General features: G+C 37.1%; 1 protein-coding gene across 3 annotated transcripts in view; it reads right to left on the bottom strand.

The window, feature by feature from the left end:
• NFATC3 (nuclear factor of activated T cells 3) overlaps positions 1-16,835 on the bottom strand; it is a 78,207-nt gene that overhangs the window by 35,163 nt on the left and 26,209 nt on the right. For all 3 annotated transcript variants that reach the window (XM_068955440.1, XM_068955441.1, XM_068955442.1), the window contains exon 3: positions 12,383-12,545. In XM_068955440.1, coding sequence (XP_068811541.1) covers positions 12,383-12,545 — 163 coding nt within the window. The remainder of the gene's footprint in view (positions 1-12,382; positions 12,546-16,835) is intronic.

The raw sequence follows: 16,835 nt of genomic DNA, 5'->3' as shown, positions 1-16,835 counted from the left end.
TCTCACTTATGTGCATTTATTATGTATGTGTTTCTATTATTTGCCAGCTTATGTTTTGTCATATATATATATATATGTATAATCTTTTTGTACTTGGAGTTCTCAGAACAGACAAAGAACTAAATCCAGACAAAAAAGGGGGTGGTGGGGGGGAATTAATCAGCCATTGAGTGGAGACAGTCTAAATTACTAGAGTGGTTTCCAATGTAAATAAATGTGATATTCAAGCATTTATGAATGCTGTGGGGGAGACTCTTCTATGACCAGGTGCATTCTGGTAGATTTCCCTCACTTCATCTGTCAGAAGTCACCTATAAACTACAGTAACTTAACTGGATCATAACAAAGTTTAGTCTTAATTATTGTCCTATTGATAGTGGACCATAGGGATGCAAAGGTCTTAGCTCTTACGTCAATTAAGGCTAAATTCCTTTTTATACTTGCTGCAGGAATCCAACAGCTTGCCAAAAGTTTTTTTTTTTTTTTAATTAATTTTAATGAATCTTTTGAGAATTTCTACGAGTCTGAACTATTTTACGAGCTTAAAGAAAGCTCAAGGATGTATATTAATTCAGCATTTACAAGTCTTCTTGTCCCAAGTTCTCATACTATGACTCTACCGTCCATTTTCCTCAGAGTTAAAATTAAATCTTAACAAAACGGAATAGCACTGAGGATAATATAAATAACAAGCATGTTCTACTCAAAACCTTAAGAACAACTTTCAAATGAGGTCACTGTGACAAAGCTGATTTTCAATTAAACCTCGCTCCCCCTTCCTTTACAATGGATGTGCACGCAACAATTATAGAGATAATAATTATGTGGAAGAGAGAAGAATATTCATAAAACTAAGCTAGTTTGTCTATGGTTAGTGGAGCAACTGTTCTCTACAAAAGCCTACCCAGAGCAGATGCTTACTTCAGTGAAGCATTACCCCATGTCAGTGGTTCAAACTGCATCACCTATTGGGATCTATGGCCATATAGAGCGCTTCAAGCGCTCAAAGCGTTCCAACACCACTATTTTTGCCGCTGTTATTCTTGATTAAAGATTCACTCTCAACGCTTGCGCAGATACACGATGGAAGAAACCCAGAGCCTGGTTTCCAAACGTTAACTCTGCAAAGCATGTTGGGGTGGGCAGAGAGGCAGAAAGACAGCCGGGATTAGTTATATATCAACGGGTTATAAAAGTGCATTTTCTGCTACTATATGATGCTCCTGTGATACAAATTTAAGGGTGTCCTTGCTGGTTGACCATTTCACATCACTCTAATAACATTAGTTTTACCTAGGTACAGAACTGAAAATATGATACTTTATCTTCCAAAAAAAAAAAAAAAAAAAAAGATACCACATAGTAGCAATTCGCAATGCCCCAAGGAATCTCCAATGACAAAAGTTGTAATGAAAAAGAATACACCCCTATCTTCCATAATTAGGAATAAACCTAAGCACATTATGATACTGAAACAAATACATAAAGAACCTCTTACTAAAAAAATGTTCTGAAGTAATATTAAGACAACAAAACCCTGAAAATTTCATGTATACTTAAAAGCCATACTAGTTTAAACCCGTCATCAAAACGAAAAGCAAACAAGCCAACCCCTCCCTCCTCCCAGACCGTACATTCAAGCGTGTTAATCAGATGCTTATAATACGTCTTTGTCACAAATGACTTGCTGTAAAGCAACTGTGATGAAGCTCTGTTAAAGGTGCTAAAATATATATGGTAAGGCAGAGTGGTAACATATTGGCAAACCAAAAGAGACTGCATAGTTATACATTTCATTACAAGTGATTCATTGTGTTTATTCAAGGTTTAAAATAAAAAAGAACAATGTAAAAGAAAAAACAATGTAAAGCCATAAGTGATGTATGGCAATTAAATAAGCTGGGGAGGGGATCATTATACAGGATAATTCAGTGCTTGATCACAGGAGCAGGGGCCATATAAGAAGGAAACATATGACAATCTTAAGCAATGAGCAGGTTATTCAGAGTCCTGGTGTTTCCAACAGCCATACTTGTAGCAAAAATGACATCAGCCCTAACAGGCTGTGGAAGCTAATGAGACAGCCTCATGAGCATTAAATCTTGTCTAATAAGTGAGCTGACAACTCTAGGTACGACACATTCTTCAAGGATAAACTAGCAAATTTACACAGTGTCTGTAATCAGGGGACGAGAGTCTGTGAGGACCAGCGAGCCTAGCAGTAAATAAGAAACAAGATAGTGGCTTGTGGAGAGGATGCCTGCACTTCTTTAGCAAGTAAGAGGCTAGTTAGCCCAAAATTCAGGGGCTAAATAAACTTTGAACTCATCTTTTATGGTGACCATAATCTTCAGAACTTGCTATTGCTCCCATTCTGCTCACCGATACTCATTCGTCCTGCCATGGTGTCCTGCTGAGTGAGTTTTCCCAGAGCACCTTTGAGCATTCTTGACCTTTCAGAATAGTCATAGCGTAACATAGGAGAGGGATGGCATAGTCACAAAGAGCATGGTTAGGTTTTAATTACGTTTCTATATTATTGGTGACTGTGGTTTAACATTCAGATTATGAAGATATCAGCTACAGATCTATAATTGTGGCTGCGATCTGTTTTGCATTTAAAGCATAAGTTTCCTTTTATTATGCACTAAAAATATGATTTATCTTTCTTATTCTTAGGCCTACAGTATGGTTCCTGGAAACCTACCAACAATCTGCATCTACATTGAAGCAATCATTTTGGACTTGGTGACAGGGTTCCTCACCCCGTTATTCTTTTTACGCAACTTTGGTTTTATGAAAGAGCCTCCTGAATCAAAAGTCAGATGCAAGTGAGAACCAGATTCATGAAGCACTTGAGTATCAGCTAGTGACAAAGTTAAGGCCTCCCTTCAATGGTTGGGACTGCAACAGTAGTTTTCAGTGAGAACACACATTAAGGTCGTTTCCATTACATAACCATTCAAGGTCCTCCTTCACCGAAACTAGCATACTGTGCCTAGCACCATATGATCAGATAATTAAAGACAGCCCATCCCATGTTATTCCTAAAAACAGAGGACAATGGTGGATTGGCTTGTTAATTGACCCTGAAGTACTCCTACCTTATTTAATTGCAGTTGCATTCAACAGTTTGCTGCAGAGTATGAAAGCATCCTGCAGTCCATTATATGTATAATCCTGGTCACATTCAACCTTGTTTGTCTCTCCCTACACAAAACCTTTAAGCACTAAGCAAGGCAGAACCCTTCTCTACCTGCCGCACTCAGCCCCTGCTGGAGACTGAATTATCAAGGAATCTGAACTACCTTCTGTCTCCTAGGGATGGTGTCATCTCTCTCCCAAAGGAGGACGATATTTGGAGCCTGAACTGCCCTTATTCATGCAATACCTGTCTTGTGAATAATGGAGGAGACTAGTATTCCAGAATCAAATTCAAACAAGGAAAAATAGCATATTTAGGAACATAAAATAAATTCCTTTTAAATACATTTCTTGTTCTTGTTAAAAGAAAAATGCTGATTCTTCTCAGTTTCATTGCTTTCTCAGCTGACTGACATTTTCTTATTACTTCAGCTGTGTTACGTACAGTATTGTATGTTGAACAGCCCAAACATTTTAAGTCAGTTTAACCGAAAAAGTTGCTAGCTGTTCTATAAGGAAAATACCTACATAATTAACCTGAACAACAAGATACCATGTTTAGTTCAAACACCTAATGAAGCCATGGTACCTGTACTTTTAGTTCATCTTAGTAAAGAACCCACAACATATACAAATAAAAACATATCGTCTCTCTGCAGATCATACTTATTTAACAAACCATTATTCAACCTACTGGTGACTGCAGCAAAATCACCATGATAAAGTCGCATTACAATAAACTGCTACAGCACCAGCCTGCCCAAGATTCAGGCATCAGCCACTTACAGAAAACAGTAACCAAAGCTACTGGTTAAGCACAAGGTGTATTTCATGTATACCTGTCAACATTATTCTATAGAGCTGCACAACTACCAAAACATTGATTTTTTTTTTTTTTCTTCAAAGATATACCACTTTCCCAAGAGCGGCAGGCAGCGGGCTGTAGACAACTAGTAAGTGCCGGCACACGGTCGCTACTGACCTCTAGAAACCCTCCTCTGTAACAGAACACTGATACACCACCCACTGCTCTGCAGAGGAAGCTCAGCCAAGTTGTTTTTGTGTTTCTATATCGTTTCCATAGCAAAGGTCAGTGCATGCGTAAGTTAAACTAAAGCTGGAAGGCTAAAGACTGAAGGTCACTACAGGATAAGCTAGAAGAGCTTCACTCCAAAGCAGTCAGAGCATTATTACTATACTGCCACACAGTAAACTCGTGCATGTCAATACTTAGCTTACAATTTTTACCAAGTAACTACAAAGACAGTAAGTTAATACGAGAGAATCGTGTATCAGCAAAAAGCTACCTTATGTTAGAGAAACTACATTGCTAATGGACATATGGAAATGTCTCTAGTGTGTAACACTAGAGACTATATAGATTAATTTGGCCACTGAAGAGAGCAGCATTTAAACTTGGAGGTTGGTAGTAGCAGGGAGCAACTTTTTCTTTCTGAGGAAAGGAAGTAGGTCACCTTAAATAAGAGACATTAACCTGGAAAAAAAAAAAGTTACTGTGTTTCCACAGATTGCACGCAGATTTTATTGGGGCCGTATCTTGCTCACATGTCACCATTTCCTCGCTCTGATCTCTGATAAAGGAAAGCTTGCAACACTCGACAAGCCTGTCAGAAGACCTTTTTCAGTCACTCATATTTAGAAGTTCTACTTTATATTTTTTCTTTTTTTTTTCAGCTGAGAAGATTTGTCTATGTTGCTATACCAAATATTACCAATTTCTTCTCAAATTTAGATATGTTCTTTACCCACAAGATGTGATTTTGTAAGAGAGATACGACTTCAGATGAATATCCAACAGAAAAAATACATTTTACAGAAAATAGGTGAAATATTTATCAGAGAATAAATAGTATACTTTGAAGTGGCCTATTTTTCTGATAATAAAAACAAACAAAATCCCTTTGTTTATTTACCATAAACCAATCCCTAATAGTATCAGTAAATCCAGAAGTGATGCCAGGGTTTAACATGCCTATTCTTTCAGATTAAAAACTCAACCAAAAAAATGGATACAAAACATTAAATTCCAGGTACTTTTGAACTAAAGCTCCTCAAGAAAAGTCGATTATAAAAATCATTCTTTAACTACATGTTATGCTTAACAATCAAGCAACATTAGATAACAGTGACAATTCAGACAGTGCCAAAAACATGACTGTATTTTAAAAGCAGTTTTCCTGAAAGCTTTCCAGCAATTATTAAGAAACTGCCATTTTTAACCAAACTGTCCCTTGTTTTAACATTTGTGTTTTATCTTTCATATGCATTTCCTTTGCTGCTAATTGAAGACAAAGATCCTATCGACACTTAAGTGCTCCTTCTCCTTTTGCCCAATTAATTCACTGCTTATAGCATTACTGGATTGGTAAAGTAGGCTGATTAGAAAGCAAGCTTTTTACATACAAATAGACCTCCTAAAAATAGGGCTCAGCCTTGAAATAAAAGACATGTCAGGGGAAAAATCTGTGACAACTTAAGTGAACAAAAGACCAAATTAACACCTTGTAGATTCACCAAACGCATCAGTAGCCCTGTTTAAAAAAACAAAACAAAACAAAAAAAACAACTCAGGTCAGGCAAAGAAAGGGGGGAAAGAAATATACAACTACCGTGGAGAAGTATAAGCACTTGGTGAGCACTTCAAATGGAGATTTCCTAGGTTTTCCAACACTTTGATCTGAAAAGCACATTGTAACTAGTTCTCTCCTTGATAGTCCCATAGCAGCTGGATGCAGTTAAGTGGCTTCTCTATTCCTTAGAGCATCCCCAAAGTTACACTCTAAGGAGGGCAAAAGAGGAGAATGAAGGCCCAGTTATATGAAAGTGAAAAGAAAACTAAAAGCTGTCCTTTTGAATGAGAAATTTTTACTTTGGAAGATTATGAGTTACAGTATGGTATAATTCACCACAAAAGCTAAGCTTTCCTACAGGAAAAGGATTTTCACTGCTTAGTTTTTAGTCTACTTTTAAACAGGTCTTTACCTAATAAAATCTGTTAGGCCTCACTAAAGTAATATAATAAAGGGGGGGAAAAACATTTAAAGAAGAAAAAAAACACCTTTGAGATGTTTTGCCCGCTGAGACAACAGGGTTCGACAAACCTGGAATCTTTTGGTCAACAACACCCAAGAGGAACCTGTGCGTGGTTCTGAAGAACTGAAATCTTTTCTGCAAACATTTCTCCATAAGTATTTCATTTTTGAGTGGTTTTCAGCTACTTTGCTAATGAACTATGAAAAGTGTTATTTAAAAAACTGAAGGACTACTCTGCCAAGCTGAACAGCATACCTATGACAATGTCTTGGGAATAAAAGCACTCATATAACTTGCAGAAAATCCATAAACTAATTTTACTTTGGAAGAAAATCCTACTTTTCTACAATCTAGTAACCCACATAATGATACAAAAAGCAAACCACTGTGTCACTAAAGATCCAGTGTGCCACTTTTAATTTTTTCACATTAGTTGCTGCATTTTTTACATTCGCATTTTAGGGCGCAAGATGCCCATATAATCAAGTTGTTTTTAAAAAATATGTATTTTTAGAATCTGGTTCAAAAGCCAACATTTTGTCTCATACAGCCCACCACTTAAATCACATAGGCCAAAACTTACTTTCTGCCTTCTACATTTACTTGTGAAACGCTATCACCAAAGAACAGTAGGTAATCAGAGCTGACACAACCTGCTTTCTGGTGACGTGTGAGAAAGTGGACAAATTCAATAAATAAAAATTGAGAAGTGGAAGGCAGAAAGAGGAAGAGTGGAAAGGGCCACAAACACAGAGCAAACAAACAGTCACTGGATTTAGAGAAGAACAGAGAGAACCCAGATGTTTTATACCTGTTAATAGTTACATGAATTGGACACACAGATTACCTGAAAAAAGGTGATAGCCACAGAATTACAGGCCAGGAAATAGACACCTATTTAAATAAACTTTCATGAATTTATTCTTCTTGGACCGTCTCTGACATTGCTCAGTCAGATCCTCTCTTGTAGGTTATAGCTTCTTCTGCCAGAACTCAAGCAGTTTGTCACGTTGTTTGAAGCAAGTTCTGAAAACGGAATGTGTCTAAGTAGCTCAAAATTAGTTTACTTTAAGTGATTTACATCACTTACAGCTCAAAAATTAGTTTACTTTTTCATCCACTGCAGTCATCTTCAGTCATGGCTTCAAGCTCCGTGACCACTTTAAACAGAGCTGCCATTCAATCCCTCTTTCACAGGCCTCCAAAAAACCTTGCCACACAGGAGGTTACTGCTTGCTTGTCAGTGACTAGAAGTGCAAAACCATTCAAAGAAAATAGCTTTGCTTTATTTTTATTTTTTAACTGTATACTTTTCCTCATGTGTAGTGCTCATGAGTTGTCCATATTGATTCCATGATGCTTCCTCTTCTCTGTTAATCTAAAATCAACTACTGTAACAATTTTGCATATGGCAAAGGAACTGATGAATGATTCTATCCTTAAATTCTCGATAGTATGACAAAAAAGACACTTAGGGAACAGGCAAATTCTTAATACCTACCACTGTCCAAAACATGTCTTACATGCATGGGACATGTCTTCCACAAGTAGAATCTACACAGTGTCTATTGTAGACACACCAGCAGTTCTAAAATAAATTACCCTTATTGTAGTTCACATCTAGAACTGATCTCCTTTGTGGTAGATGGCCACAGGACGAGACGAACGTACATACAGAATAGTGCTATCAAGCAGCTGTTAGTTTAACCTTGCTATTAGATGCACTGAGGGACGGTTACCAAGAATATCAGCATATAGATCAATTTCCTGACAACAGTAAAAGAGCAAAAGATAAAAAGGAAATATGTGTTGTGCACAACACAATTAGCTTGTAGAATTAACTACTGAAAGATATCATTAAATTTAGAATATTGAAGAAAATTCAGAAAGTTACCAAGGTCTACATGAACAGCAAGCAGGAACATCATAGTATACAAAACAATGCTCCTTAAGGAAAAGCCCACCTTCCTACATCATAAAGCTAAAATATGAGAGTAAAACATAAACTTTTCCTGAGAGAACCTTACAGCATGGTGTGCCTGCCTACTCTAAAATGCTTTTATGTTTTTGGTCGTAAACATTAGCCAATGAAAGTCTCACGAAAAATCCTTAACCACTTTAGATAACAGTAAAATCTCATTCTAATAAATTATAAATGTAAACATTACTTTACTTATGATGTATGATTTCACCTGGGGGAAAGGGAGGAAATTCAAGTAATTGCAATTATTCATTTAGAGTCAGATGCAATGTTGCAGCCATTTGTTTAAGAAGGCTTCTCAGATGGTAAAATAAGTACTCTAACTTACTGAAATAGAAAGGTAACAGTAGACAAATCTCAGAGGCTTTCTATGTCTCCTGACTACTAAATACAAAATATCCATAGGGTTCGATGACAAAAATTCAAAGTGCCACCCCCTCCGTGCTAGCCATGCTGTCAAGTTATTTATTCCTTCACCATGAAAACTATCAGTGTTGTAGATTTTCTACCAAGGTAAAATAAATCATTTTAGATGATGCAGATTAGCTGGAACATACTCCAAAGCAAGCAGAGATGAAAAAGGTAGATACCTGCTTTTTAAAACATTTTGCCATTAAATCAGCTGAAAACAAGAGAATTTCATTAAAGAATTTGCTTCCTTAAAGTCTGTAGACTTATAAAACAAAGCATGATGATCAACTCATTTCATTTCCTCACATTTGGAAATAAGCTGATTAAACATACTCACAACAGATCATGCCAAATTTGTCAGAAGCTTAGTTTCCTAGCAACAGGTACAGTACAGTATTAGTAATAGATTAATGATTTGCACTAATAGATTAATGGCTTGAAGCTATATACTATCTTTCAATCTTTAAAGACCACATCAACTGCATCTACAGAACTACAGAGGTTTCATAGTTCAGAAATCTATTCTAAATATTCTAACTTTCTATACAATACTATTCAAGAGCAACACATATTTTACAGTAGGAAAAAGCACACAGGCTTTCAGGCACCCACCTCCTTTCTTTTTTCTCTGACACCAGTCACCAAACAGTTATTTTTACACAAGAAAATGCTAAGCGTATTTTATTGCAATGATCACATGCATGGAAGTGGCTGGCATAAAGCTAAGAATACCAAAAAGAAAAGCTTAGGACAGTTACAAACAATAATGCATTTCCTCAACTGGATTTGTGTAATAAGCCTCAGGAAGTGCTGGAAAAGAGTGCACCTTTGTACTTAAAAGTGCTTTACATCTGCTTACAGCTATTTAGTATTTACTTTTCATCAAATTTGACCTACAGCATACTATTTCCCCTTGCAGCAAGTAAAAAGTTAATACAAATCAATGTTTTGTTTCATAACAACTTCCTCTCCCCCATCAAGCACAACAATTAAATTCTAATCCAGCTGGAAGAGACCAAATTGCAAAATAGGATATTGATTTGCATTTCTATTCATTTTAATTTAGCGAGGCACAGTACACTCCATGAGTTTTAAGCATGAGACTGGGAAAAACAGACATAAATTCTATCCTCATTTTACAAACAGAACAATTTTTGTCATAGCAAGATATTTCACAATTCTAATCTAAATACACATTTTTTAAAACCCTCAGTAAAATTCACATAGCTTAGAGATCTGTTGTTTCTAATCTGCAGCTAGTACTACCCTTACAGAAGCACCTAGTTCTGTAAGCAAAGACAACCCTACGTTTAATTGCCAAATCAACAAAACAACTTCCCTTAATGCAATACACAAGGGCCCGGGGCAAAAAAAAAAAAAAAAAAAAAAGCCATAAACAAACGTAGTTAACAAACGTTCAGCAGAGACTTATTTTTGTCAGCTAAAACCTCTCAATATTCTACCTCATTAAAGATGTGTTAAATTCCAATGCCAGCACCTAGGCACATGCAAGTTGTGTCTACTTGTCCTCTACCTGGCGAAAGCAACACAATATTCCACATGAAGAAATCTGCTCTGCTGACTACTTTCACATTCCAACCTAGCTCAGGCATCCTCACTTTTCTCTAGTTTGCAGCACAGATTTCCCTGACAAGCATTTAGGTCTTGTCCCAAGGAATCTAGTAGATCTGACAGCAGGAGGAAGCTAGAGCTGGTCAGGCCTCAGTATTTTGACTATGAAGAGAACATTAAGGAACTCTAGAAAGAAAACAAAGGCTGGATAAAGAGCTCAGGTTAAGAACAGAAATGGAAGAAGGAGGAAAGACATTCAAGGTGGGATACAGAGAACCAGCACTTCTTTGGGGGGAGAGAAAGGAAAGAAACAAAGAGTCATAAAAGGAAAAGAGAAGAAAGTTTGACAAATAGCTCAAAGAATGTGACTGGGGGTTGGTAGGTTGGGAGAAGAAATGGATCAGATGAAGAGCTTGGAGGGAGGAGACAAGGCAAGGATAGGCAAAGACATTCTGTTGGTACATCTTTATGTGTACAGGTATAATGGTACACCTGTTCTAAAACTGATATAATTACAAGGCATGATAGAAAGGCTGATCCTTGAACAGTATAAGAATCTGTATAATCAAGATAATCTTTAATAGACTTCCTGAAAGTATTCCCTTACCTCTCTCACAGATGAGTCCTCTGACAGAGGTTCCCAGTAGGCCCTAATAAAGGCAATCTGAGGCACAAATTAAGCCTTAGGACTAAAACTGACAGCCATTCTGCTGGTAGAGAACAGGAAGTATTCTGGATTAGGGGGAAAAGAAAGAGACCCTTCTGTTGTAACCCTAATGTAAGTAGATTAATTATCATTTTTCCCATTTGTCTTATAAAGGTTTTAAACTGTTGTGTCTTTTGACTTATGAATGTACAGCAGCAGCTGAATTTTATCTTAACCCGGCTTGAGATTATGAAAGATTAAGGTGACTAAATAAGAAGACACTGCTTTCACCCAAGGACGTGGCAAAATGATAAATCAAGGCATCTTAAGAAGTCCCGTAGTTCCCCAGCACAACCTTCCCTGTGTCCAGCGAGTAAGAGGAGAGGTTCCCATTTCAGCTGGTGGCACTTTACATATTAAATAACACATCACTACTAGTAAACTAATCCAGAAGTCTTCCCTGCATAAAGATATTGGTGTGCATGCCTGAACTCTGACAGTCATGGGGGAGCACATCGCAGCTTGTGTACATGAAATTTTACTCTCAATAGCTATTTACCAAATCTAAGCTTCTTTTCCTTCAAAAAGCATGTCATGACAAAGCTATCAACTGAAAGCCAAGCCTAATTTTCTAGGACACTATATGTAACTCTGAGTGCAACAACAATTGAATAGTGTTTGCAAAGTATTTAAATATACACTTTAGATGCATTTGCCTTAACAAAAGAACACAGCAAGAGCAGGTGTTAATGGCAGTTACCAGGAACCAAAACAGGTAGTACTACCACCTGCTGTTAGATGAGGACCGTTGACTGCACTGTTGCATTTTCTTCAGTCCTGAAACTGATCTGAATGTTCAGAGACAAAATAGAGCTTGCTTGATTTCCTTAACACAACAGAAGCGATGACAAAAAGAGAGAGCGAGGAATGAGTCTTACTTTCCCTTACAAATTACCAGCCCACATCATCTAAAAAACTAGTTGATGCCTTACTTTTTAAGGAGACAGCCACAAATAAACTGTCAGTAACGACCTTTGGTTCTTGCTGAAGAAAGGAAAGTCAAGTTTAATTTACTCCAAATATTTTAGTGAAGTTTAACAAAGTCTATGGATAGCATTTCGCAGAAATAACCTAATAAAAAGGAGCTAACAAACTTTCAACTGAGGCCTCTATAGTGTTCAGCAGTTTACTTTAATACCAAAAGAAAGATGATACTTCATTCAAATGGAGCTACATCATATTCAATTATACCTACAACTAACCTATTGCCCCCCCACGGGGTCCTTCCTGTCTAAAGCTTATTTTGAATAAATAACTAATACACTGTTGCACAGTGAATCCCTTAACAAGCATGAAATGCATCGTTACATATTCTGTAATTGTAGCAAACGGTAAATTCTTAAATACACAAAACTAACCTGTTGTACTGAACAAGATGTTTTTAACGGAGAAATCTTACAGATGGAGGAATGCAAGCTTCATCAAATGTAACAATTTATAGTACTGTAAATATCAGTGAGCATAGTTAATAGTAAAAAAAATTATCTTCTATTCAAGAAAACCAGACTTCCTACCTTCACTACAGGGTGTCCTCCAGTAGATGCTTTTACTGCTCCTCTGCTTCCTTCTGTTTCATAGTGAGCTCTATGATGAGTTTTAGGCTGGACTTCTATTTTCAGTTCACACTGCCCATAATGACTTGGTAAAGGCCAGTCAAGAGGTGGCAATGAAGATGTGCTGCAATCAGGATATGCACACTATGGTTAAATGAACTATGCCATTCAGCCAGAGTACAATGAAAATAACTTAACGGTAAAATACACGCAAATTACCTTAGTTGCCTAACAAAGAATTATCAAATAAGAATAGCTGTTAGCCTAACATAGTTACTTGAAAATTCCAAAATTTTGCTGATGCATTAAAATCTGTAATTGAAACATTCCTTTTGGAGTTTGTTAGCGCTGTATTTCTTCCTTCCATTACCTGATTAAAAGAAAGGCATGACTCCATGCCCCACATTACCAATGCTATTCCATAGCTGCTTTTACATTAATTTTATTAATCCTCAAATAGACTAGCAAGTAAGTTTAAATTGTGTTAAAGGGAACAGTCCAACTTCACTATGACTCTAAAACAAGCTTGACTGGTCTGTAAGTCATCAAGTTTTAAATGTCTGCATTACTACCTTAAAGTTTTTATTCTGTTTTGTTTTAAGACTGGTAAGTGCTACACTTTGCTAAATATCATTAAATTAAACACTATATAATGATCCAAGTTTTTAAAAGGCTAGTAGCCCAGTCTAAGCATAAAGACTTAGGGCAACAGACAACAAGCAAAGACAAAGACATCTGAAGAGCACACTTGGCTTACCCATAGATTATACCCCGACAGAACAGTAGTAACGTCTCTCCACAGAGGGAGGACAAAAAAAATGCAGTAATTATAGTAATATGGGAGCACCTCAAAAGGAAATAAGCTACATATCTTCACCAATTTTTTATACCTATCCTTTTACCTGCATAGATTCACAGACTTAGGATTCTAATAAGATGAACAGTCAGATTCAAGTCAGTAATTACCTGGCAGAGCAAATTAATGCAACTTAAAAATGAAGCACTTATCCTGAATGTTTATAGCACTGCGTACAGCACGAGAACATTTGCATTAAAAATAAACTTATACTAAAATAGCTTTATAACACCATACCCTGACCAACTGGGAAAACAAGTCATTTTTAAAGAGACAGCCAAATAATGGTTCGTATCATCTTCTGCAAATGCTCAATACCACTTCTTTCCTCTTTACAGGAAGTGGAGGAAAAACCCCCACCACCTATCCAAAGCCATGTAAATTTGCATAAACATTAACAGCTACAGATCCATGAAAGATAAATTATACCTGCTGGAGAACTCAACCAAGACCTATAAACCATACGCACCATTGGGAAAGAAGATAATGTTTGGACTGAACAAAAAAGAAAAGGAAGTTCTGTCTTTAGTAAGTATCTGGATGGACTTGGGCTCAGCCTGCAACACCACACATCTGCCTTTTACCACAAACATCACTGTCACTAAGCATGGAAAAGAGAGAGAAGAAAAGGCACCACTTGCTGGCCTTCTCCTACAGGCACAACTTACAAACCTGCCGACCTACTGCTTCAGGGAGGACCTCCACTGTGCACTTCTTCAGGAGAGGGTAAACCCAGTAAGATTAACCTTTATCTCCTGAAGCCCATTTCTGGGAGTGAAGAGGAAGAAGAGTGCTTTGCTTTCTCCTTACTGAAAGGAAGGATGAATGCGTGAGCAATGTATCATCTCTACAAGTGTTCAGCATAGCAAAGACTCTTCCTCTTCCATAAAGGGGTCTGATGACTGGTCCTTCTTCCACAACAGTAGAATTTACTGAGTAGGAGAGGACTGGATGTCCGCAATCAAAGAGGAAACTCATAGGAATGTAGGATAAGCCCAATCCTTCCAGATACTTACCACAGGCCAAGACGTACTGCCTAAATGCTACTATTTGGCTATCAACTAGACTTTGCCATTCACTTGTATAGCTACTGAAGGAGAAGAGGACTCAAGTCTTCAGTCTGAAAAAGGAAATAAAATGTCAGGATTAGAAGATACTAAAAAGAGTTTAAAAAGAAATGTAGCACAAAAGAAATTTTTCTTTACTATGTCTGAATTTTTTTTTCCCCTCTGTTTTACCAAGTATGTCAAAATAGTCGATGGGCACAGTGAACAGCTACAGTCCCTAAGAGGACTTGGAAAAACATGTGGACCACAGACTATGTATTAAGAGGTATTATTGAATGTTATACATTAAAATCATTCAAGAAAAAAAAAAATTGTTGATTACGATCGCTCTCCGTCCAGCCACACAGAGAGGTTTACTCCTTCTGCAATCAACTAATAGAAACATGGCATAAGCTGTATCAGACAGCTATATCAATTCCCATTATCTCCTAAAATAATATTTGCAATACTAGAACAAACACGGAGACAGGAAAGAAACCAACTCTCAAGAGTTTGTCATTCTTTGAAAACAAATAGAAAATATCAGCATGAGAGCAAGCACACACGCATGTGCAGATGCCTAAAATATCAAAAATTTGGAAAGATTTCAAAATGCAGTTTTCCAAATAAATTCTATAGTATTAAGATTTTCAGGCTGTGCTGCATTAAATTGTTATTTTCTAGATGCAGCAAGCTAGAGATTTGCAGCAGCTTCCATTTAGAGAACAAAAAATTGGTGTTGGATACCCAAGCTGTAATTCTTTCTCTTTTAATGTTTTTCTTGCTGTCTCTATCACCTTCAACTTTTCTTTTGTGCAGCAGTGCAACCTTAAAATGTTTTAGGGTACAGCTCCAGGTACCTTTTTGTTCTATGAGGATATCAATTTAACGTATTTAATGCATCAATTGAATACAAAGTATTCAACAAAATGTAACATATGATGTTTCCACATCACCCTTTCACTTGTTTTGTGCCAAATGTTTTGGGGCTACACATTAAACTGAATCAGTGACCTGTGTGGTTTCATTTGGTTTTGAAAGGTAAATTTTTGACTCTGATTAGTTTACCAGGGCCCCAATTGTCTATACAGCTTCTTCATACAGAACTAAGGGGGACAGCTGTGGAGTGGCAACTTCCTAAGCCAGCACTGTCACGTTCCAAAAGTCACATGAACCCACATCCCGGACACTAAATAAAAAAATAAATAACAGATCAGAATACAATCTACACACTCTTCTATTTTTCTACTCCATGCAGAAACCAACATCAAAACCAGAAGAATCACGTCAGTGTTTTGGGAGAAAGAGGGAACAAGTCTGAAAAGCGTTCAAAATGAATGCAATGTGAAGCCACACAGTATCACACTCTGGAATGGGAAAATAAATCTGAAGCCTCTATAACCTTACTGCACTTATGCATAAGCTTTGTTCTGACTAAATTATTAGGTGAGGATCAGCATTAAATTGAAGTCTTTCACCTAGATTTTTAACTCATCACAGTTTACCAGTTTATCAGTCGTAAAACGCGTATTAAACTAAGGGTAAGTTTCAGGCTACACAGACATCACTAGAGTTCAAATTTTAGTGCAGCATGCTCTTAAAATACCTGGAACATGTTTAAGATTAAGAAAATCAGCTACTTTAGAAACGTGCAAAACTTTGGTGGTGTGGTAGAAAGATTTCAGCCTCCTCCACTTTACACAGCAAGGCGATACTTGCATTATATTGATAAAGCCATTTTACTTTCCATTCAGAACACAGAATCTAGATCAACTGCTGGCTGTGGGTTTTTCCAAGTCATTTCAGATCAAAATACTGAAAGAAATAAGAACTTATGTTGTTAAAAATCACTCACTTTGATGGGAAGAGCCACTTCCACATGTTTTATTGTGAAAAGTCTATCTGGTTCATTACCAAATTACAGTTACAAGAGCTTGCGGCTTACTCATCCACAGAGCTTTCTCCAAGTTTTGGTTCTCTTGAAATGAAAAAAAGCCTTATTAACAGTCCAGTAGTCCACTAGTAAAGCCCCAAATGCTACAGCAGGAAGCAGAAACAATGAGTGACAGTCATCCTACAAGATTCATTAAATCAAGTTTTAGCATGTTTGTGAGACATTACCAATCTATAAACCCACAAGTGTTCTTCCAGTAATTCCAAGAGTTTCATAATCCGATTAATGCAAGCCTCCAAACGCTCCTATCACATCAAGATTAAAGGCTTTGGAAAACAGCTGCTATTAAAGGAAGTAAGGAAGGAAGCCCTCAGTAGCACCTTCGACAGAAGACTCCTTATTTAAAATTATCACTTAGGTTTTCAAAAAATTCATTTAGCTCATACTGCCTTCACCCGCAACCATCATCTCTAAACCAGAACTGAGTCAGGTTGCACAAAATTGATGAGGAGACATCTGATGTTCACCATAGGGCAGTCAAATGAGTCCATATAGATTTCATTTTTCAAACCTGCCCCTGTAGAAACTGGGGCTGACTCTGCCCCTCTTGCACAGCAA

Source organism: Struthio camelus, chromosome 10, assembly GCF_040807025.1.
Source record: "Struthio camelus isolate bStrCam1 chromosome 10, bStrCam1.hap1, whole genome shotgun sequence".
Taxonomy (NCBI): Eukaryota; Metazoa; Chordata; class Aves; order Struthioniformes; family Struthionidae; genus Struthio; species Struthio camelus.
Note: the sequence above shows the minus strand (reverse complement) of the source record. Positions and strands in the feature narration are given on the sequence as shown.